The 22,370-nt window shown below is 36.5% G+C and overlaps 2 protein-coding genes across 3 annotated transcripts; both read right to left on the reverse strand.

Moving 5' to 3' along the window:
- Positions 1–380: 380 nt before the first annotated feature.
- LOC125250793 (NACHT, LRR and PYD domains-containing protein 12-like) lies at positions 381–16,712 on the reverse strand. Of its 2 annotated transcripts, XM_048163568.1 has the most exons (10): positions 16,621–16,712; positions 16,414–16,527; positions 13,041–13,163; positions 9,986–11,968; positions 7,594–7,764; positions 7,291–7,464; positions 7,018–7,185; positions 2,607–2,780; positions 2,481–2,527; positions 381–2,217 (listed from the first exon to the last, which is right to left on the reverse strand). In XM_048163568.1, the coding sequence occupies exons 1-10, from the start codon at positions 16,692–16,694 to the stop codon at positions 1,667–1,669; spliced, it is 3,579 nt and encodes a 1,192-aa protein (XP_048019525.1). In that variant the 5' UTR covers positions 16,695–16,712; the 3' UTR covers positions 381–1,666. The 2 variants fall into 2 exon arrangements, with proteins under 2 accessions (XP_048019525.1, XP_048019524.1); XM_048163567.1 differs by lacking the exons at positions 7,018–7,185; positions 7,291–7,464 and having other exon boundaries at positions 385–2,217.
- A 2,288-nt stretch (positions 16,713–19,000) lies between these two features.
- Positions 19,001–20,934, reverse strand: LOC125250830 (tensin-3-like). Its single transcript, XM_048163612.1, has 8 exons — positions 20,778–20,934; positions 20,592–20,687; positions 20,379–20,456; positions 20,179–20,256; positions 19,872–20,040; positions 19,688–19,756; positions 19,571–19,600; positions 19,001–19,466 (listed from the first exon to the last, which is right to left on the reverse strand). Exons 1-8 carry the CDS (start codon positions 20,824–20,826, stop codon positions 19,325–19,327), a joined length of 711 nt encoding a protein of 236 aa, XP_048019569.1. The 5' UTR covers positions 20,827–20,934; the 3' UTR covers positions 19,001–19,324.
- Positions 20,935–22,370: the final 1,436 nt, after the last annotated feature.

The following is a 22,370-nucleotide window of genomic DNA, read 5'->3' on the forward strand; positions in this document are numbered from 1 at the left end:
ATGATGTTTCATTAACAAAGTTCTGGAGGCGGAACGAGGCGGAACACACTGAGAAAACTTAGTCGGCCCACCGTCGGCTTGGTGTGTTCCTGCCTTTACTCGCAGCAGTGTATCAGTGTATGTATTGGCAGTAGCAATTCCTGTACTTGCTCTGCAGCAGCAGCAGCAATTTAGCAGCAGAAGCGTAGCAGATCTATCTGCCAAGACCAAATACATTAACATTGTCATATCCATTACCATGTTAACAATCTTCAGAGAGTTGTCATGATTGAAATGTATTTATGCAGGAATTAAAAATCCAGAATATAATGATTTTTTTTCTTTCTTTCTTTCTTTTTTATACAATGCATGCCTCAAAAAGCTGTTTTTCAGGTCAACTGAATAATAGAGTGTAGGGATTATGTATTTTTGTAGTCCAACACCTGGAAATGAGCATTTTAGCACTTCCGGTTCATCGTCCTGAAGTCAATGAGTATTTGGTGAAATGCCTGAAATAAGGTCTGAACACAAGCTCAAGATATTTTAATGTTTTATTCTACAACATGAAATACAACAGTATTTCCCTCTTGTGGTTTTTTAAAGCTCTTACTTGTTTTGAGAAGGCAGTTTCTATCAAGTGGCTAAATTGGACTACAGATGTAATTAAACATCAACACTGAACAGTTGATAATTTTGCTCTTGCAAACAAACTCTCAGGGAAAAACTTTTTAAATAAAATAGAAAGAGTTGTATTTTATTTAAGCTTCAAATCAATTACAAATCACAGCCAATCAGAAGGGAGTGTGGGTGGAGTCTCTCTGCAAAAGAAAAGAAAGGCTTAGCTCCACAATATTCACATTTGTATATATGTTGCCTGAAGAAACATAAATTAACTTTATAGTACTTTCCTTCTCTTTCTTTTGAGTAATCGAACATTCCAAAAACCCATCTTTAAAACTAAAAGATTGAATAAACAAACTTTTTGACCAAATTTCTGCATATGTTCTAAAACAAGTGATCAGTATTTGCAGCTGAGGAATTAACATGAGCAATATTCATCAATGCCTGATTTATATCTCTTAAAAAAAGCTTTTGCTGGACAAAACCTTGTTTAAATGGGCGCAAGACACAGAGAGTCCTGACTGCATTATGATGCAGAGACGTAAAACATAAACACCTCTATGCAGTCAGACCACTGATATTTGATGTCTTCCTTCCAGATGATTTTGTGTAATCAGAGAAAGATTCTTTATGATCAGAAATATTTCACACATTTCAGTTTGTCAAATGACCCAGAACACCTGTCAGTCTTTGATTATAAATACACACAAATATTAGCTTTACTTTAGCACTTTCATTAATAGAGATCTTTTAGTTTCAGCTGAGGCACAGCTGGTGTGTTGCTCCTGTCATATAAAGCTGTTGTGCTTGTGGAGACATAATAAATGATAAAAGACAATCATTTCAAAAGAGGATTTTTTAGTAATAAAGGCAGCAGATTGAGCTCTGAAGCTCCTGAAAGAATGGAATTACTTTATTACTGTGTTTTGTACATAAGAGTTTGTGTGTCTGATCTAGATTAAGTTCTTCTGGATGACAATGAAAAACATTAAATAAAAATGAAATAATACAAATGTTATTATGTGAGAGTTGATGACTTTTTGTGCATGTCGATGTTAGATGATTTTCAAGTGCGTGTCTGTTGTTTAATCTGACACAGAGACACTGAAGAATTATCAAAAACCCTAAATCCAGCAAAGAGGGGTTCAGTGAATGTGGTGTTGAGTGTGTTTAAGTGTGTGAGTGTGTGTGTGTCAGAGACGCTGTAGAAGGAAAGAGTGCCAGCTGTCACGTCCATATACACTCCTGCTCTATTAGAGGATGAATGAATGGCAGGAATATCAGTCTTGTTATTATCGTGCCAGACAGTGAATCCTTTTTTGGAGCAGAACAGATTCCAGGATTTGTCATTCAATCCAAACGCACAATCGTCTCTCCCTCCTTTCCTGCTGATTCCTTTATATGTCACAGATATATGAGCACCTCCGCTCCATTCAGCCTCCCAGTAACAGCGTCCAGTCAGACTCTCTCCACACAGAACCTGAGGAATCTCATCAAATCTCTCTGGATGATCAGGATATGAATGTTTCTCTTTCCCATATGTCACCTTCCTGTTCTCCTCAGACAGAATGAGATGAGTGTATGCTGTGTTTGGATCCAGTGTGAGATCACAGGCATCTGAACACAAGAAGAGAGAAACATCTAGAACAACAAAACAACAGTCACTAGCTTTTATCTGAATCTAGTGTTTTGCACATGTTTCTGTGATGGGTAGGTTTAGGGGTTGGGGTTGGGTTAGTTAGGCCAGAGAAAATCTCATTAACCTGATATAAAAAAATTGGAAGACTATACAATGTTCTCAGTACGATAGTGAAATATTAGTGATAGTGTGTGTGTGTGTGTGGGGGGGGGGGGGGGGGGTTATGTGTTTGTAGACATACACTTTCGTAGTCCTGCTGTCATCATGATCTCTCCTCCATGATCCACACTATAAACACACAAATTCATATTAATGTAGATGTGCTTCATGCACATATACACATTTAGTATATCATAATTAGACATACTCAAGTCTCTGCAGTGAGCAGTTTGGATGGTCCAGTTTGTCTGAGAGCAGCTTGACTCCTGAATCTCCTGGGTGATTGTAGCTCAGATCCAGCTCTCTCAGGTGTGAGGGGTTTGAACTCAGAGCTGAAGACACAAAACCACAACCTTCCTCTGTCACCATGCAGCCAGACAACCTACGGATAGATCAAGCCTCATCATCTACAAAAATGCACAGCAACACTCAACATTTGAGTAAATATCATTCATAGTGTGAATATATATATATATATATATATATATATATATATATATATATATATATATATATTATATATATACACAGTACAGTCCAAAAGTTTGGAACCACTAAGATTTTTAATGTTTTTAAAAGAAGTTTCGTCTGCTCACCAAGGCTACATTTATTTAATTAAAAATACAGTAAAAAACAGTAATATTGTGAAATATTATTACAATTTAAAATAACTGTTTTCTATTTGAATATATTTCACAAAGTAATTTATTCCTGTGATGGCAAAGCTGAATTTTTAGCATCATTACTCCAGTCTTCAGTGTCACATGATCCTTCAGAAATCATTCTAATATGCTGATCTGCTGCTCAAGAAACATTTAATGTGTACAATTGTACAAAATATTTGTGTACAATATTTTTTTTTTCAGGATTATTTGATGAATAGAAAGTTCAAAAGAACAGTGTTTATCTGAAATCTAATCTTTTGTAACATTATAAATGTCTTTACTGCCACTTTTGATTGATTTAATGCATCCTTGCTGAATAAAAGTATTCATTTCTTTAATTTCTTTTCAAAAAAATACAAATAAAAATTCTTACTGACCCCAAACTTTTGAACGGTAGTGTATAATGCTACAGAAGCTTTGTATTTCAGATAAATGCTGTTCTTTTGAACTTTCTATTCATCAAGGAATCCTGAAAAAAAAAGTACACAACTGTTTTCAACATTGAAAATAATCATAAATGTTTATTGAGCAGCAAATCAGCATATTAGAATGATTTCTGAAGGATCATGTGACACTGAAGACTGGAGTAACGATGCTGAAAATTCAGCTTTGATCACAGGAATAAATTACTTTGTCAAATATATTTAAATAGTACACAGTTATTTTAAATTGTAATAATATTTCACAATATTACTGTTTTTTACTGTATTTTTAATTAAATAAATGTAGCCTTGGTGAGCAGACGAAACTTCTTTTAAAAACATTAAAAATCTTGGTATTGGAAAATACCAAATTCAGTATCTCAGAAAATTAGAATATTACTTAAGACCAATACAAAGAAAGGATTTTAGAAATCTTGGCCAACTGAAAAGTATGAACATGAAAAGTATGAGCATGTACAGCACTCAATACTTAGTTGGGGCTCCTTTTGCCTGAATTACTGCAGCAATGCGGCGTGGCATGGAGTCGATCAGTCTGTGGCACTGCTCGGGTGTTATGAGAGCCCAGGTTGCTCTGATAGTGGCCTTCAGCTCTTCTGCATTGTTGGGTCTGGCATATCGCATCTTCCTCTTCACAATACCCCATAGATTTTCTATGGGGTTAAGGTCAGGCGAGTGTGCTGGCCAATTAAGAACAGGGGTACCATGGTCCTTAAACCAGGTACTGGTAGCTTTGGCACTGTATGCAAGTGCCAAGTCCTGTTGGAAAATGAAATCTGCATCTCCATAAAGTTGGTCAGCAGCAGGAAGCATGAAGTGCTCTAAAACTTCCTGGTATACGGCTGCGTTGACCTTGGACCTCAGAAAACACAGTGGACCAACACCAGCAGATGACATGGCACCCAAACCATCACTGACTTTGGAAACTTTACACTGGACCTCAAGCAACGTGGATTATGTGCCTCTCCTCTCTTCCTCCAGACTCTGGGACCCTGACTTCCAAAGGAAATGCAAAACTTACTTTCATCAGAGAACATAACTTTGGACCACTCAGCAGCAGTCCAGTCCTTTTTGTCTTTAGCCCAGGTGAGACGGTTCTGACGCTGTCTGTTGTTCAAGAGTGGCTTGACACAAGGAATGCGACAGCTGAAACCCATGTCTTGCATACGTCTGTGCGTAGTGGTTCTTGAAGCACTGACTCCAGCTGCAGTCCACTCTTTGTGAATCTCCCCCACATTTTTGAATGGGTTTTGTTTCACAATCCTCTCCAGGGTGCGGTTATCCCTATTGCTCGTACACTTTTTTCTACCACATCTTTTCCTTCCCTTCGCCTCTCTATTAATGTGCTTGGACACAGAGCTCTGTGAACAGCCAGCCTTTTTTGCAATGAACTTTTGTGTCTTGCTCTCCTTGTGCAAGATGTCAATGGTCGTCTTTTGGACAACTGTCATGTCAGCAGTCTTCCCTATGATGGTGTAGCCTACAGAACTAGACTGAGAGACCATTTAAAGGCCTTTGCAGGTGTTTTCAGTTAATTAGCTGATTAGAGTGTGGCACCAGGTGTCTTCAATATTGAACCTTTTCACAATATTCTAATTTTCTGAGATACTGAATTTGGGATTTTCCTTAGTTGTCAGTTATAATCATCTAAATTAAAAGAAATAAACATTTGAAATATATCAGTCTGTATGTAATGAATGAATATAATATACAAGTTTCACTTTTTGAATGGAATTAGTGAAATAAATCAACTTTTTGATGATATTATAATTATATGACCAGCACCTGTATTGCTATATTGAGATGAGTGAAATCAACTAAAATATGTAATAAATATTGAAATAAAATGTTAATTTGAAACATATTAAACTGCAAATGAACATTTATAGGCTCTATAATATAACAAAGAATAACATTTAATACATTAAATGTCATAGACATAATATGAATGTTTAGACAACATTTCTTTGGCCTGTTTTGGTCAGATTATAAAATGCTTACTGTAAAATAGCCTAGTACCACATCAATGAAGCTTTTATTCACAAATTTCTGCTCAGATGCTAAATACAGTACCAGTCAAAAGTATGAACACATTACTACTTAAATTAATGTTTTTTGAAAAAAGTCTCTTATGCTCATCATGCCTGCATTTATTTGATCAATATATACTACTATACTGTAAAATATACTAACATACTGTAATATATACTAATATACTGTAAAATATCATTTATTTCTGTGATACAAAGCTGAATTTTCATCAGTCATTACTTAATTTATTCATCAAAGAATTCTGAAAAAAGTATCACAGGTTATAAAACAATTTTAAGCAGCATAGCAGTTGCCCCAACATTGATAATAAATCAGCATACTAAAATGATTTCTGAAGGATCATGTAACACTAAAGACTGGAAATGGCTGATGAAAATTCAGCTTTGCATAACAGAAATATATTATATTTTAAAGTATATTAAAATACAGTACAGTCCAAAAGTTTGGAACCACTAAGATTTTTAATGTTTTTAAAATAAGTTTCGTCTGCTCACCAAGGCTACATTTATTTAATTAAAAATACAGTAAAAAACAGTAATATTGTGAAATATTATTACAATTTAAAATAACTGTGTACTATTTAAATATATTTGACAAAGTAATTTATTCCTGTGATGCAAAGCTGAATTTTCAGCATCGTTACTCCAGTCTTCAGTGTCACATGATCCTTCAGAAATCATTCTAATATGCTGATTTGCTGCTCAATAAACATTTATGATTATTTTCAATGTTGAAAACAGTTGTGTACTATTTTCTTCAGGATTCCTTGATGAATAGAAAGTTCAAAAGAACAGCATTTGTCTGAAATACAAAGCTTCTGTAGCATTATACACTACCGTTCAAAAGTCTGGGGTCAGTAAGAATTTTTATTTTTATTTTTTTGAAAAGAAATTAAAGAAATTAATACTTTTATTCAGCAAGGATGCATTAAATCAATCAAAAGTGGCAGTAAAGACATTTATAATGTTACAAAAGATTAGATTTCAGATAAACACTGTTCTTTTGAACTTTCTATTCATCAAATAATCCTGAAAAAAATATTATACACAAATATTTTGTACAATTGTACACATTAAATGTTTCTTGAGCAGCAGATCAGCATATTAGAATCTTAGTGGTTCCAAACTTTTGGACTGTACTGTAGAAAACCAGCTACCCCTCCCCTCACACTATCTTTCCCTTGTAAGCTGTCAAGTGTCTAGTCACCATATACCCAACAGAACAAGAAGGTGTCACCACCCACACAGAAAAGAGAAAGTTAATATGTCATACAGGCACAGGATGTAAATAGGACCTTTATCTAGTTTAGACCAGTTTCCTTTTGATATGGTTCACTCGCACTGCATCAGTTACTACAGCTTGGAAAGAACTTACACATACAAATAAATTGATTTGACATTGATTTGTTTTTTTTTGTTTTTTTGTTTTTTTACTTTTTTGAATCTGAATGTGAAAATCAAACCTCAGTATCTGCAGCTCACAGTTTGGACTCTTCAGTCCAAGCAGCTTCACTCCTGAGTCCTGCAGGTCATTGTTACTCAGGTCCAGCTCTCTCAAGACACAGTGTGAGGATTGAAGAGCTGATGACAAACTCTCACAAGACTGACCAGTGAGATTACAGCCAGAAATACTAGATAAGAGCAAAATACACACAACAGATCAACAGATCCACATCTACAAACATCAACATTATGACTGGCAGACTGTAATTTATCTCTTGTATGTTCTTAAATACTTTAGTATCTGCAGCTCACAGTTCGGACTCTTCAGTCCATCTGAGAGTAACTTCACTCCTGAATCCCTCAGGTCATTGTTCCTCAGGTCCAGCTGTTTCAGGACACCATTTGAGGATTGAAGAGCTGATGACACTCTTTCACAATGCTGAGCAGTGAGATTACATCCAGAGAGACTAGAAGAGATAAGAACACACACATTAGCAGTTGGATCATCTACAAACACACATCAACATTATGACCAGATGACAGTAATTTATCTGTATTTAATGTTATATTTAATAATATTTAATGTTATTAAATACCTCAGTATCTGCAGCTGACAGTTTGGACTCTTCAGTCCATCAGAGATCAGCTTCACTCCTGAATCCAGGTCATTGTTACTTAGATCCAGCTCCCTCAGGAAACAGTTTAAGGACTGAAGAGCTGATGACAGTATTTCAGAATCCTGAACAGTGAGATTACAGCCAGAAAGACTAGAAGAGATTAAATATAAATGAAATTAAAGCAATACTGAAATAAAAATAAGTAAATGTAAAGTTGCCACGGAAGAATGCAGCGACTCACAGATCCAAGTGTCGGTGTGGTTTGTTTGTTTTGTTTTTGCTTTCAAATGCATTTCTGAAAATACATTTAGATGCAGAGATTTGTGCCATTCAATTCTATCCAAATGTATCTCCTTAACAATATGATTCATCATTTAAAATACAAAAGAGGGCCCGAAAAATATTTCTAAAATTCCTCTTTCTACAATAATTTTGGCAAATGTGCAGTCAATACAAAAAAAAAAAAAAAAAAAAAAAAAAAAAAACCCAGATGAGCTTTAAGCTTTGGTGAAATACCAGCATGACTTCAGGAACGTTTGCGGATGGATGCCAAAATATTTTTGGTTTTGTTTCATGTTTCATGCTTTATTTTGAAATTCTCTATGATTGGCCATCATTGCAATAATAGTTTATGTATAGCCTCCAAACGAGTGCTTTTGGAAGCTGATTGCTGTCTGAAGCTATCATCAGTATAGATATTGTTTATGATAGCCTTCTGATGTAGCATCTGTTTGTATGTCTATATACGACTGTGAATGACTAGCAATCAACGTACTTTCTAAAGTTGTCAAAAGTACCGACTTTGATACCTATTGGTACCGAAATTTAAAAAATGTGATGCTTTGAGCGCTCTTGAGCAGATTTGTAAACACCACTGATCGGCCATTGTGTTGATCATTGAATCACAGACATATCCGATGAGCGGTGAACACAATGGCCAATCAGAGGTGTTTACAAATCCACTCAACAGCGCTTAAAGCGACCAAAGTCTGTACTTTTGACAACTCTAGTACTTTCCATGTATGGAGACAAAAACTTTTTAAAGGCTGTGAAAAGGTCTCTTTTTTCTTTCTTTCTTTTGTATACAGCTAGGTTTTCTGTGCACTTGCACACGTAATAAACGCATTAAAATGTGCACGTAATAAAAGCACTAAAATTATGTGCACAGATTTTAGATTTTTTTTTTTTTAATAATAAAACCACCAACTTTTAACATCATGAAATTGTTTGTAATTATTTTACATTTTTAAAAGAATGGTTTAGTATATGTGGTACATGTAAAAGTAACTGTAACAGTTTCTCCAGCACTCAGATCATTTTTCCTACCAAGGGGCAGTTTAGAGCTCCAAGTGGCCCTTTTTGAAAAAGGCACTAGTCAGAGAAAAAACCTTGCAGGAACCTCATTCTGTGTTATATCATCCTCAAACCTGAAACATAACTTCTGAAGACTTGTGGCTTTTGGGGTATTTCCAGTTTTTGTAGGCATCTTTATTATTATTTCTTTAATCATAGAAAGATGTTATGCAAAAAAAAAAAAAAAAACATTTTCATTTCATTACACTCCAGCTTGTCTAACTTTTTCTTTTTTCTTTTTTCTTTTTTTTACTAACATTAATTCTGAAAGAGAATAAAGCTCAATTTGTCGCCTTTCAAATGGTACCACAACTATGCTCATACTCCAAATGGTTTAGGAAAGACAACAATTTGAGTTCAAGCATGTCATTTTCCAGTTTGGGGCACAAAGGGGGGTGCGCTGCAAGAAGGTTAAATATCACACTTTAATCATATTTATAGCTCCCAACTTAATAAAACAAGCTGTGTTACTATGATGAATGATTACCTCAAAATGTATGCAGGTATTGTGTATGCAGGTGCCATGTACTTTATCTAAATGAAATACATACACATCTCTCGCTTTTGCTCACATGCCAGCAATTACCCCTCCACTAAGATACTCTCTCTTCTATTATGCACTCTTTGTTCTTGGCAGTTCCTACTCCTACAGTAACTATCAGAACATATCAACCACTAAATGGGTTAAGACATGCTTTTTTGATTGGCAAATGATGGCACAGACACCAGTAAACCTTTAAATACTCTCCTGAAATGGAATTTTGCATCTGAAATGGAAACTCCTACAAAAAGCATATGCAGTGAGGTCAGTCACAAAAATAACTCTCCATGCTTTTTCATTGCGAATTTCTCACTGTGTGTCTTTAGTAAATCTTGACAGTAGTTTTTTTATGCCAAAAGAAAGTTTGCGCTGGCACAAGCTTGTTATTTAGAAGAATATATCTGTTAGTAAATGGTTCATTTTAAAGGTGCTTGATTCATCGACATGATTCTTCATTTATTAATAATTAACACTCACAGAGCTTTTCTGCAGTTGATCACAGCTGGTATCAGTCTTCTTCTACCCTCATCTGATGTGTTGTATTTTATGGAGTTCAGCTCATCCAGCACTTCCTCTGACATCTGAAGCATGTAGGCGATTGTTGAGCAGTGAGCAGGAGTGAGTTTCTTCTCTGAGTGTTTGTCTAATTTCACAAACTCCTGAATCTCTCTGGACAGAGACTGATCTTTGACTTCCAGCAGACAGAGGAACAGATTTATTGATTGGTCAGATGAGAGATGATCATTTGGATCTTTGATCTTGTCTTTAATGTACTGTATGGTTTCTCTGATGCTCTCTGAGCTTTTCTCTGTGTGAGTCAGTAGATCCTGTAAGAGTCTCTGATTGGACTCCAGTGAGATGCCCAGCAGGAACCGCAGGAACAGATCCAGCTGTCCATTCTCACTCTTGAGGGCTTTATCTACTGCTGATGTTAGAAGATCATAAATAGAGTCTTCATCAGATGTGTGCTTATTATATCCATATTCACAGTCAAAATCATATTCAAAGTCATAATCACTCTCAGAGTCATATTCATGGTCATGTTTATATTTTTCACCTAGAAACTGCAGCGTTTGCTTGTTATTTGTTAAATGGCAGTAAAGCACATAGAACGCAGCGAGAAACTCCTGAATGCTCAGATGAATGAAGCTGTAGATTTTCCTCTGATGAATCACAGATTCCTCCTTAAAGATCTCAGTGCAAATCCCAGAATACACTGAGGCGTCAGTGACGTCTATGCCACTCTCTCTCAGGTCCTCCTCATAGAACATCACATTGCCCTTCATCAGCTGATTGAAAGCCACTTCAGCAAGTTTCACAATCACTTCTCTGTTGGACTGCAGCAGTTTCTCTGGGTATCTCTCTTCATACTTCTGATTCCTCATGTTGATCTGAATCAGCAGGAAGTGGATGTACATTTCAGTCAGAGTTTGAGGTATTTCTGCACTCAGATCTTCTTTCAGGAGCTTCTGAAGAACAGTGGATGAGATCCAGCAGAAGACGGGTATGTGGCACATGATGTGGAGACTTCTTGCTCTTCTGATGTGTGAGATGATTCTGCTGGCTTGATGCTCATCACTGATTCTCTTCCTGAAATATTCCTCCTTCTGAGGCTCATTGAATCCCTGAATCTCTGTCAGACGGTTGATGTATTTGGAGGGGATCTGATTGGCTGCTGCTGGTCTGGAGGTGATCCAGATAAGAGCAGAGGGAAGCAGCTCTCCTTTAATGAGCTTTGACATCAACACACCTACTGATGAAGTCTCAGTCACATCAGAAACTTTCTGAGCGTCTGAAAACATCAGTGTCATTCTGCTTTCATCCAGACCATCAAAGATGAACACAACTTTACTCTCCTCATAAATCTTTGTGTCCAGATCTTGAAGTTCAGGATGAAAGTCCAGCAGGAGTCTGTGAAGACTGTACTGATGATCTTGGATCAAGTTCAGCTCTCGAAATGGAAGCACAAACATGAAATCTACATCCTGATTGGCTTTTTCCTCAGCCCAGTCCAGAATGAACTTCTGTACAGAGATGGTTTTTCCGATTCCAGCGATGCCTTTAGTAAGAACAGTCTTGATTTGTTGTTTCTCCTCACTTCCTGGTTCAGGTGAGCCTCTAAAGATGTCGTTGCAGTAGATTGGAGTGTCTTGTGAGTCTTTTGTTCTGGCAGTTTTCTCCATCTGTAAAACCTCATGTTGTTTATTCACCCCTTCACTCTCTCCCTCTATGATGTAGAGCTGTGTGTAGATCCTGTTCAGGAGGGCTTCATTCTCTTGGAGTTTCATTCCCTCAAATAATCTCTCATACTTCTTCTTCATGCTGGTTTTGTGCTGGTCTTTGACACTCAGTAGTTTATGTCTATCCTGGGACGTCCTAATGGGAGTGAAGGTGCTAGTCAGGCGAGGGACCGAGGGCCTGAACTGTAATGGTGAGAAGCTCCTGTCTCTATCCACTCTACTGTAAAAACACAACACACACACACACACACACAAAAAAGGATTTAAATCTACAAAATAAAAGGATGGTAAATCAATACAGATGTCAATCTTTTATTTCCTTTATAATTGGTGTAGTGTATATCAACTTCAGTTTCAGTTTCTTTGTATAATAATTTTTGACAGACATAATCTTTCAGAACAGCTTCACAAATAAGAATATACTTAGAAAAGGAAAACAATAAGCCAGTGAGCAGCTAAAGGTGACAGAAAAAACTAGTGAAGCTTTTCTCTCCAGACTGAAACCAGAGGTTCTATTAGACAGTCATCACCTTGACTAATGTGTCCCTCTAGTTTCATAATGAATCAAGATATTTTAACAGTTCTCATAATAACAGAAGATCTCTAACGTATTAGGTTTTGTGACATTGTTTTGCAAAAGAATCTGTCAATCAAACTAAAATCAAAGTTGTGGTATAGCTTAGTGTGCTTATCAAATGGCAAAAGGTACATAGTCTGATGTGCTGTTTGTTTCACAGAAAAGTTTTTGTTCCACAGAAAAGTTTTTGTTCATTTACTAATGAGCATCTCATGATCCAGAGTTTTCAGCATCTAAGTTAATTTCTGCATGTGGTGTGAGTTTAACATGCACTTGAATAATGATTTTTAAAAAGTGATTGAAGACATTAAAAGATCTCCCTGCAGTTTTCCGCCAAAATAAAAACTTGAGATTTTAACTGTTGCAAGTGTAACATGTTAAAAAATGTTGCTGTGTTGCAGATAAGGATGTTTTAATGTTAACATTTGTATTTTATTCATTTGGCGTTGAGGAACTGTTATTAAGTGTTCAAGATTAATGTGGTATGGCTCCATCCCCTGTGTTGTGGTGAGGGAGGACTGGAAGAAGGGGAGCAGAAGAGTACCTCACTAGTTCAAGTGCGTTTTTTTGAATAAGTCAGGGTGTGTACAATGTGGGCAATAGCCAACAACAGCTGAAACGCCTTGTCCTTGTCTTGAGAATGCTAAAGTATTGTACGTTTTATACTGTAAAGTAAAATAATATACTTATTATTATTATATATGTTCATGCTCACCTGTGGTCGGAGGTCACTGGTTCATCACTGAGGTCAGGAGGTTGATGTATTGATTCGATACTCTTCATAGACACACAGCTGGGTTCTGGAGATGAAGCTCTCTGACTCCCCCTCATGGAGATACTGAGAAGACACACAGAAAAGCTTATCTTCCTTCGGTTTCATCTACCGTTAGTTAACCCTCTGGCGTCTGAGTATTTTTCTGGGCCCTGGAGATGTTTTGACATGCCCTGACATTTGTGATTATTTCTGTTTATACTTATAAAATGTTCATGGCTAAAGTCTGATTACTCTGTATTCAGCACAAATTCTGCTACAATAATATATGAGCAGCATATATGTAAAAGTTTGTAGAAAATTACTTTTATGTGTGGTTTGTAAAAACAAAAATTCTGAGTCACTGAAATAAGGCCATAAAACTCATACTGAATATTTCTTCACAAGATTTTTGTGAAACCTGGATCATGCAGGCTAGAATTTTTGCTTCAAAATTATGTTAAATCATCCTGCCTACTCATTCTCATAAAACAATATATTGATTTAAAATTTGTAATACATGTTATGTTTAAGAAAGCCTGTACTGTATGTGTGGAGGCATGAATCATCATGAATACTGATATGTTTCACACCTGGGAAGACAAAGACCTCTCCCCTGATGGCCCTATCAGCTGAATGACTAGAGCAAAGAATGCGAGGAGATTAAAAGAATAGCTTTTTTTTTGAAAAGGCACGTCATTGAGCATACAGATCTAAACACAGAGACTTGAACAGTTACACACCTTTGTGCCATTCCTGAAACAGTTCCTGTTTAACATACCTGTCATTTCCAAGGTGTTTGCTTGTACTTTTGCCATGAAAACTGTCACTAATTTTAACATATTCAACTTTTGATTTTAATAATGCCTTAGTAAATGTTAAAATTAACATTAAGATTAATAAATGCTACTTGTTGTTTGGCCATCTTTCTGAGCTATATAACAGCCAGATCTATAAAGCCAGATCCTATCATGGCATTGTTTGGTATGGTGACACCACAAGCGGGGCTGGACAATTATAGAGCCAAACCTTTTTCCCTCAGCATGTTACTTGCAAAACATCTGATTTTACAACATTGGAAGTCTGAAGCAGTACCTACATTTGACATGTGGATCATGGACTTAGGAAATATTTTGCACTTGGAAAGGACTCATTTTATTATGGAAAGAAAAGAGTCTGTCTTTTTGAGCATGTGGGAGTCATTTACTAATTTGATGGGTAAATCTGCGGATTGTGCTGGTGCATCACAGTTGCTGTAATATTTTTTGCTCAGATTTTGTTGTTGTCATTGTTTGTTTATTTAATTGTTTTATTTGTTTTGTTTGTTTTATTTTCCCCATCATGTTAGTGTGTAACCACCATATGTAAAGAATGGTATTTTAAAAAATTAATAAAATGAAAAAAAAAAAGTTAAATTAATGCTTTAAAAGTAGTATTCATTCTTGGTTCATTTTAACTAAAGCAGTTAACAAATAAAGCCTTATTGTAAAGCGATACCCAAAGTTCTGAATCATAGTGTTGAACATGGTTTGATACTTTTGATTTTTTTTTTTTTTTTTTTTTTTTTTTTATTAATTGATGGGTTGTGTGTGAGTGAGGTACTGCGTGTTAGCTTCTGAGGTTGTGTGTGTACTGGTATTCCCAACATTATGGGGACCAAATGACCCCACAAGTATAGTAATACCAGTAAATTTTGACCTTGTGGGGACAATTTTTATGGCCACATGAGGAAACAACATTATAAATCATATAGAATGATACTGTTTGAAAATATAAAAATGTGATGGGTAGGTTTGGTTTACGTGTCTTTGTATGTGAGGAAATTATTGTGCATATAAGCCTCATTGTCCTCCAGACTAACGAGAGTTAAAGTCTTGTAACTGTTTGTGGAAAGTGTTTCTTGGGTTTTTCTTGTACAGAGATTGTTTTGTCAATAAATCTAGAGGGTTTCAATTTTGAATTTGTGTTGATTGTAACTAGGTAATTAAGAGATTTTAAAAATAAAATTTGAAATATACTAAATTGCAACTTCATTATTAGAAAAATATAATTACAAATATATTTAATTATATAATAGTGTACATGTAAATGACATTAAAGTATATTTTAGTTCACATTAATTACTTGTCAGTACATTGAGCAGTACACTTCAACTATATTTTAAAGACACTAGAAGATATTACGAAAGTATACATTCCCCCGGTTTCACAGACAAGGCTTAAGCTAGTCTCAGACTACAAAGCATGTTTGAGCTGTTTTAAATGAACGCTTATCTTAAAATATGTCGGAGCCATTGTTTCGTCTCAAGATGAACACCATTAATGTTTTTTTTCTAGGGTATGTTTATAAAAGCTACTTAAATAACCTAATTGAAATAAGGCCTAATCCTGGCTTTAGCCTAAGCCCTGTCTGTGAAACCGGGCCATAAAGATAAAGTCCCACTTAAGTGGTTCAAAAAAATAACTTAAAAGTTCAACTAATTGCATTTAACATGAACTTAATCTGTGATACATTTGAAATCAATTACATATAATATGCATTTAGTTCATCAAAAACATTACATTTAATTCACACTTAAGTGTGTTCCTTTAAAGTATATTATTTGTGTAATAATTACACTTTATAAAGGTATACTAAAGTGCATTTTCTTTGCACCCAGGGGACCCCACGGTGTTAAGGATTCATTCGTGTGTTCATTCGTTTCCTACAGCGCTTCTCAGTGCGGTCTCAGTACATATTTATTCTCTCTCATGGACACATCTCTCTTGTGTGTATCGGTGCATCTCTCTCTGAATGTAGTGTCAGCGCAGTGACATTAACGTCCGGGACAAGTGGATTCATGAACAGGCAGGTGAAAAGAGAATTTTACTTACCTGACAGGAAAAGTAAACATCAATAACAAAAAAAAATAACTATGGAAGCACCCAAATTTCAGCCACCAAAAATGATAGTGACTTCATTACATTCAGCGTAAATAGTGATTAATAATAGATAATGTACTGTAATGAATGAATGAATGAATGAGGCATTTATATAGTAAAAGATATATATGTAAGTAAGAGAACAAACTCAACCAGCACTCACACTTTTTTGTTGTTGTTATTTATTATGAATTGCATGCTTCTTTTTATGTGTATTTATGTGTTATACATAAACAGTAAAATAAAATGATAGTAAATCATGTGACTTTATAGTTTGACCCTGAGCTTGCTTTACCCTCCGACAGTGACACTATGGTTTGTTTTATTTCAGAGTTTTCCCACCTGAGCCTCACTTTCAATTTCAACAGCAACAGGTGAAATCAGTCCACTGTCTGTAAAACTGGACAGAGTCTCACCTGGGGTCAGAGGTCACTGCTTCATCACTGAGGTCAGGAGGATGACCTATTGATTCGTTACTCTTCATAGACACACAGCTGAATTCTGGAGATGAAGCTCTCTTACTCCTGATACTATGAAAACAGAAATAATTCTTCCTTTAGTTCTGCCTGCTGTTTCATTAATTATGAGTCAGTCTGTTGTCTGTAATACTGATGGAGCCTCACCTGGGGTCAGAGGTCACATGATGATGTTTGGGTCTTCGAGATGCTGCTATCTCGCTGCTCCCTTTATTCTCCATGATGAGAAACTGATACAATGCCTGTATATGGAGAAACAGAAAACTAATGATAACATCCATTATTTCTACTTTAATATGATGCTTGTGAAGAGAATTGCACTGAGATAAATAATAATAATGGTAATTATCTCTACGCTTCAATCACAGTCTGAACTGAAACATACAAATACATATACTTTAAAAGTCTAGTGAGATAAATATTACACATCTGAAGTTTGAAGTTGTTGAAATATTTTACCTTTCAGAAACATGATAAATGTAACTAGAGCAACATCTGCAGCTGAATCAGGACGGCATCACCGTCAGCTCTTCCCATCTCCACTGTGAAAAGACTTTTACTCGAAAGGAGAAAAACGAGGAGGAGCAAAACACATGCGATAATATGACATGAAGCAAATAACTGACCTGTGAAAGTTTCTGATTCTCCAAAATGGCTGTTGTTTCCGATCTGAAGTTTCCTGAAGTCGCAACACCTGTTCTACCTGTTCTACCTGCTCATCCGCTCCGGCTGCAGAAGAACACTGAAGTGGATCGACTGAGAGATTCTACACGGATTGTGACTGTTTAGACGCGGCGAGTCAAAGTGAACCTTCTAAATCATCGTGTCATTCATGTCAGAAGTAAAACAGAAGTAAATGGGAGAACTGTGAACACACACACACACACACACACACACACACACACACACATACACACACATCTATCTCTTCCAATATAGCAATTCATAGTAGGTATATAATCTTTAATGTTTTTGAAAGTAGTCTCTTCTGCTCATCAAACCTGCATTTATTTGATCAAAAATATAGAAAAAAACATTAATAATGTGAAATATTATTACAATTTAAAATAATTGTTTTCTATTTTAACATACTTTAAAATATAATTTATCTCCAGACTTCAGTGTCACATGATCCTTCAGAAATCATTCTAATATTTAGAATATTTAGAATTTGATTTATTATCAATGTTGGAAACATTTTTTCAGCATACTTTGATGAATAAAAAAAAGTTAAAAAGAACAGCATTTATTCTAAATAGAAATCTTTTCTAGCAATTTAAGTCTTTACTATTACTTTTTTTTTTATCAATTTAACACATCCTTGCTGAATAAAAGTATTAATTTCTTTCAAAAAAAAAAAAAGAAAGAAAGAAAGAAAGAAAAATGACTGACCCCCAAACTTTTGAACAGTAGTGAATATTATAACATATATGTGCATATAGACGGTGATTTCCTACATCTTGATCTGTGTAAATGACGACTGATCAGCAGCATTAAAGGGATTCTCCACAGGAGAAACTTCTCTCATCCTCATGCCATCCCTGATATAAATGACTTTCAGTTGTACATGGAGATTTAAAAAAAAAAAAAAATCCATCTCTGTGTGAACATGCAATGCAAGTGTACAGGACCACCAAAACTGATGCTTCATGGTCCATATAAAATCAACAAAGGTGATCCACATGAGCACAGTTGATGAATAAATGATAAGAAAAATACTAATATTTTAAACTATAAACCTTCACTTCCACTATATTCTGTCTGCTCTCTTCATTTTTCAGAGGTTCTTACAGATTGCCAGGTCAGGAAACAGATGAAATACATGAACAAACATTCAGTACTGCAGCACATTACTACTAACACACACTCATCTTCCATTTATTTCTGTTCATTATTCAGAGATTGAGTGTGTGTTTGTGTGTGTGTTCAGACTGTGAAAATCATCAGTGACCTCAACAAGATCAAGTATAAATAATCAGAGCTCTTAAAAGTTGTTTGTGTCTCACTGTAGTGTGTGAAGAATACAATTCATAAACCCAAGCCCAATTCTCAACTATATCATATAGATCTTCCTTTACATCACATAACCGAAGCTACATGACAGTGAAATCCTCTCCTTCACAACTACTGTTATCACTTTATATAAAAACAGCATATAAGAAGAAAAGAAAAGGACACACAAATGCCTCAGAGCTGTAAGACTAAAATCAATATTCATTTGATCAAAGTGAGAAATCAAATGAAGCAGATGTTGAGGACTGAACATCAGTGCTGAAGACTCTAGGAAAGACTTGCACTGAGAAACTGAAGATTTTAAAATATTTTATATGCATATCTTTTTTAGATATCAAGTATAAACAGTTCTGACTTTTTTCTCTAGAAAACAACTTTGCAAATCGTTAGCCTCATAGCATAATTGCCTAAGTATCATTTGAAAATGAATGACTTAGGCAATTATGCTATGAGGCTAACGAAATGGAAATTTGCAAGTAAAAAAGTAAATAAGATACTAAATATATATAGATATCTAAAACAATGACATTATAAAGAAGTTTTTGGTTCATGTCATCAGTAGTAGAAAACAATTAAAAAACTAAAAATAATTTTAAAAAGCATTACTGTTCATACACAAATATTGAGATTTATTTTCACTCAGAATAATTCCTTTGAGTCTGTGTACACCATACATACACTTTCAGTACATAAATATACAAAATACTGTACATGTTTAGTTTCAGAAGGTTTGTCATGTGATCAAAGACAGTCCCAGAGTCCGCTTCATCCTCGCTTTCAGCTCACTGGAGGAAATCTGATCCTGCGGCGCTCGACAGGCCACGCCCTCTTCATGACATCACATCTTCTGTGAGCCAATCATGACTTTGGAGACAAAATTGACGATGGCGCTGGCGGGCTGCTCGGGGTCGTGCTCAGCAAACAGGTGGCACACGTTCTCCATGCCGCTGCCCGCTTTCCGCGCCACAAATCCAAAGATCCTGCCGTGGAAGGACAGTTTAACTGTTACTCCTCCTAAATAGTCCCATAATAACAACTGAAACAGATCTGGGTTACACCTGAAACACATGACGACCGTACTCACTTTGCTGAGGTGCAGCCGTCTCGTTTCCACCTGTAAATGAACACAGACGCTTATAGAAACACAAGATCACTGTAAACAATATGAAAATCATGATGTGGTCGAGCAGAACGGACTCACTTCCTGTCCTGAGGGTCCAGAGCACAGAATATGACTGTGCTGACTGCATAGTGTCTTCTGAAGAACAGTCTAGAAAGACAACGAGTTTTTGAAAAAAGCTTGAATGCAATATAAGTCGCTTTGGATAAATTGCATGAATGTAAGGTAAGAGGTTAGGTAAGAATGTAAGTTAAGAGTGAATTACCTTCTCTGGTTGTCGGTGAGCGTGATTCCCTGCGAGGAGACTTTGAAGTGCACTACGGTGGAGGACGGGAGCGAGTCTGTACTCAGGATCTCACTGGTGGCCTTCTGCACCGCCTGATACCCCGTCAGAGACTCCATCTCCACCGAACCCAGAAACCACACGTTACAGGCTGGAAAACACACATCACACAAGCGATCTGTAGGTGGAGTCAGAGAGACTGAGGAATCGGTCACCGGTCGATGTTGTCGATGGTTGTTATCGCTCTGTTATCATTACTGCATTGCTTGCGGATGTGTTTCGGACGCACCTGCTCCTTGTTTCAAGAGTTCAGCTGCAGAATTGGTGATGGACTGTGAAGATGCACTAACAGCGTCCTCTAGAGGATCTGAGGAGAAACAACAGTCATGTGATCAAACCAGCCATTATTCCAGAGCAGTAATGATGGGTGAAGCTTCGAAAACTTTGCGAATCATGAATAAATGAATAAATGAAGCTGTCCTGCTGTACCTCTGTCAGGAATGATGAGTTTACATGGAAGAGCCAGAGGAGTGATGGAGTGCTGACAGACCAGAGCCGTCAGACTGCCTGTGGAGTCACACACACACACACACACACACACACACACACTGACGTGAGCAGTACTCCTGTATATATGTAAATGAATGATTCCCACAGCAGGACTCTCAGAGTGGCCATCAGTGGCGGGTTTGATAGACTCACCGAAGTAGGGTTCATTAGGGCATCCCTTGAGCCGGACACCCCTCGGCGTGCACTCAATGAGGAAGTGCCGCACCAGCTCGCTGGACGGGTCTCCTCCTGAAACATCATTGGTCCCTACTGTATATTACACTTTAACTGTGTATATAATGAAAACACCACACATCCGTCACATCGGTCTCTGCTCACCTCTCTTGCTCTGCTGCAGCGCAGATGGAGGCGCCGTCGCCACTTTCATGGCCAGTCCGTAAGCGCCGCGGAAGGAGTGTCTGTCTCGAACGATGAAGGAGCCGCAATTTAAGAATGGAAGGACTTGACCCAGAGACGAGCTCAAAGTCTTGGGACCACGCCCTAATCTATAAGGCAGATCCCTCAGTATGGCTCAGGCCCTAGGGACCCTAGACTGCCACTTTCAAGGGGGGCAACCTGTCTACCCCAAATTTGCCAGGGAGGCTAAAAGCTTTAACACTCTGAGGTCTGAGGTATCGCAGGCGATACCACCGCGGTTTTTTTCTTACCAGTGTGAAAGAGACTCAAAATACTCCATTAATGTTGCACATACAATTAAGAGTTATACACCATTTTAATCTGTGGAATATCTTCTTTTATTTGTGTACACTCAGAGTAAAAACAAAATGTTGTGCTTTTTGTAAAATAAAGAAAACAAACATGATGCGTGATCTCTCGTCTCCCTCTGAACGAAGTCCAATCTGATAGTTCTCAGAAAATGAACTGTAACTTAGTGAATACTAATCACAAAAAAATTAGACTTATGTCTAAAAAAACGTTGAAATGTCAGGTTTTAAATCGTGCAAGTCAAATCGAAAACAAACATTCTGTGTTTATGTAATCTGTATGAAAAGAGAGCCATGTCAGAAGTCCGTGATTCAGCTCATTATCCGCTAATGTGGCCACGCCCACGGAGCGAGCGCTATTCAGACGCAAATTCAGAGGCAATACATGCATTCATCGTCTCAATCGTGTATTTATTGTCTTGAAAAGTGTTTTGAATAGCCATCGTTAGCGATCTCTGGCCTCTGTTAGTTCGGTTAGTTCCTGGATTGCCTATTCTTCTTTAGTGCTCAGGCATTTGTGGACTAAAGGTGTACAGAGCGCCCTCGGGCTGGAAGTATGAATTGACAGTATCCAGCACTCATAGTAATGACAATAAATCCTGAATAAATATTACTCTTCTGTATAGAAAATTGACAAACATATGAGAATCCATCAATATTTCTCCAAATGTGCATGCTTTTAAGCTAAAAGCCTATATGAAATGCCATAGAGGTAACATAATTGTTCAGACACTTTGCATCACAGAAATACATTATATTTTAAAGTATATAATAGAATACCATTATTTTATATTGTAATAATATTTCACAGTATTGCTGTTTTTTCTATATGTTTGATTTACACCATGATGAGATTTGAATCATGATTACAGAGGGTTTTTTCACAGCCTACCTGACTGAAAGGCCTCATTAATATGCAAGTCATTTCAGGTCATTATTATGTAATTCTTTTGTCTTCTCAGGTGAGAATCACCCATTATCCATGAGGATTCATGCCTCCACGCATACTGTGTTTCTTGACCAAAGATGTTTTAGAAAATTTAAATCTCTCTATTGTTTTATATGAACAAGCAGGCAGCATCATTTTTTACCTCATTTTGAAGCAAAAACTCTAGTCTACAACCTCCAATACCCAGAAGTCTTGTGAACACAGATTTAATATATATTTTTTGGCTTTATTTCAGTGACTTCAGTTTTTTGTTTTTTC

The sequence above is a fragment of the Megalobrama amblycephala genome, linkage group LG17, assembly GCF_018812025.1.
Source record: "Megalobrama amblycephala isolate DHTTF-2021 linkage group LG17, ASM1881202v1, whole genome shotgun sequence".
NCBI lineage: Eukaryota > Metazoa > Chordata > Actinopteri > Cypriniformes > Xenocyprididae > Megalobrama > Megalobrama amblycephala.

What these genes read in the sequence shown, in the direction of transcription:
- LOC125250793 (XM_048163568.1), bottom strand. Translation starts at nt 16,694, where the DNA reads ATGGAGAATAAAGGGAGCAGCGAGATAGCAGCATCTCGAAGACCCAAA. An exon ending in TGTCAGCTGCAGATACTGAG is followed by an intron (nt 7,465 to 7,593) that starts GTATTTAATAAC and finishes TATCTCTTCTAG; the next exon opens with TCTCTCTGGATGTAATCTCA. An exon ending in TGTGAGCTGCAGATACTGAG is followed by an intron (nt 2,781 to 7,017) that starts GTTTGATTTTCA and finishes ATCTATCCGTAG; the next exon opens with GTTGTCTGGCTGCATGGTGA.
- LOC125250830 (XM_048163612.1), bottom strand. Translation starts at nt 20,826, where the DNA reads ATGAAAGTGGCGACGGCGCCTCCATCTGCGCTGCAGCAGAGCAAGAGA. An exon ending in CCCTAATGAACCCTACTTCG is followed by an intron (nt 20,457 to 20,591) that starts GTGAGTCTATCA and finishes GTGACTCCACAG; the next exon opens with GCAGTCTGACGGCTCTGGTC. An exon ending in CTGGACCCTCAGGACAGGAA is followed by an intron (nt 19,601 to 19,687) that starts GTGAGTCCGTTC and finishes GTTCATTTACAG; the next exon opens with GTGGAAACGAGACGGCTGCA.